Raw genomic sequence first — 1914 nt, forward strand, 5'->3', positions numbered from 1 at the left:
CGGCCATCAACGCATTTTGTATATCTAACCAGAAACAGCATCGTGAAAAATCGCAGGTTTGCATTTCAGGCGCCATGGTTCTCCCTACGTCTTCGGTGTTATTGACTTGGGTTCTCCTGTAAGCACTTTAATAATAATAATAATAATAATAATAATAATAATAATAATAATAATAATAATAGATCTTTATTGTCCATAAATATGGCAATTTGTCATTTAGTTACACTTGTAATAACCTTATATGATAACAATAACATTGAACAGCTATTTCACTCCAACTTATTCTCTCTCTCTCTCTCTCTCTCTCTCTCTCTCTCTCTCTCTCTCTCTCTCTTCCTCTCTTTCTTTCACGCGTGCGATATACACAACATAAACATATTCATTTCATTTTCAATTCGTTACATTTTCGGCAATTCAACACCAAATGTTATCATCATTATCAATTGGTCACTTAATCTAACATTAAATAAATTAATCAATCAATCAGTCAACGTATCTATCCTTGGTTTTGCTGTACCATATGAAATATTCAACATTTTTATTGCTGATGGAACCAACGTTGATTTATACTTGTTAGTTCTACATTTAATCTGACAAAACCTTCTCCCAGATGGTAAAATACTAAATTCATGGTATAAAATATGTTTTTTATTGTTGGTAATTGAGAATGCTTTCCTTTCTATTGCTTTTCCATGAATTCTTTCTACTCCATCAAGAGGATGGTTTATTATTTTTGATGCCTCTTTGTAATTCTAAATCATCATACAACGATTTATATAATATTAAGCGAAGGATAGGTCTTCAATCAACAAATCGCGAAATAAGATGAAATTAGCGGTGCAATTTTGTGTCGGAAGTAAACATAGCCGCCGCCATTTCGATTTCCTCGAGACAAAAACACTGATACGAACGATTTTTCCGAGGATTTGAAGCAGATATATATAATTAATATAACATATAATTGATATTGCTCTATATATAAATTCACGTCTTATATTCTTATCCACTATACTTTGATCCCTTTGGGGCTCTTGAATTAGATAACGAAGGTGTGTCATTTGTGAATGCTGGTTTTAAATAACAATATAACAGATGGAAGCAGGATTAGCCGCCAAATGAATATTTTCTCAGACGTTCTCAATAACTCACACGTTCTAAATGCACGTCATTTCCCTGCTGATACAAAAGTGACTTCATATTTTTTTTTTTTTTGGTAAACACAGGTGTCTACCCTGGGTTTGTACCTTACCACGCTACTGGGCATGTCGGCTGTCAGTGTGGTTGTTTGTGTGTTTATCCTTCGACTGCATTTTCGAGACGACGACATTCCAGTGGGAACCAAGACCATCAAACTCACGAAATTTCTTCGACGACTAACGTGTTACAAGACAGACAAACATGTTGAAAGGAATAAAGTATCACCGTTAGAAAGGTAACCACAGTTGCACACCCTGGTGTCTTTGCTTTGTTGTGTATATTACAATCACAGATCCTACATGTATAACCACCATTACCACCATCACTACTACTACTACTACTACTACTACTACTACTACTACTACTACTACTACTACTACTACTACTACTACTACTACTACTACCACTATTACTGCAACTAATATTAATACTATTTTTAAAGCTTTTTTATATAACGCAATATCTACTAAACCTGCTCAAAGCGCTTTACAAGAGGTCCCTGACCAACAGCAACACGTTACGTGTAGAACGAAACATAATGCCTGTTAGGCGGTATTACCTTTTTTCCGACATAGACGACGCTGTTAACGGCCAGATTACCTGATTACGGTGAGAGAATATGAGTAAAGATTCGTTTCCAATGACTCAACGATCCGTTTAGCGAGGCTCGAACCCAGAACCTTCCGATCCGAAAACGAGTGTCAAAACCACATAGCC

General features: G+C 35.6%; 1 protein-coding gene across 1 annotated transcript in view; it reads left to right on the forward strand.

The window, feature by feature from the left end:
- The window catches only part of LOC144971183 (neuronal acetylcholine receptor subunit alpha-3-like), a gene marked incomplete at its 3' end in the record, with an annotated part of 18255 nt that extends 16823 nt beyond the window's left edge, over positions 1-1432 (forward strand). Inside the window, 1 exon segment of the mRNA XM_078911671.1 lies at positions 1224-1432. Coding sequence (XP_078767797.1) covers positions 1224-1432 — 209 coding nt within the window.
- Between the last annotated feature and the right edge of the window lie 482 nt (positions 1433-1914).

This window comes from Berghia stephanieae, chromosome 4, assembly GCF_034508935.2.
Source record: "Berghia stephanieae isolate SIO BIC M18660-M18661 chromosome 4, UCSD_Bste_1.3, whole genome shotgun sequence".
NCBI classification, from domain to species: domain Eukaryota; kingdom Metazoa; phylum Mollusca; class Gastropoda; order Nudibranchia; family Aeolidiidae; genus Berghia; species Berghia stephanieae.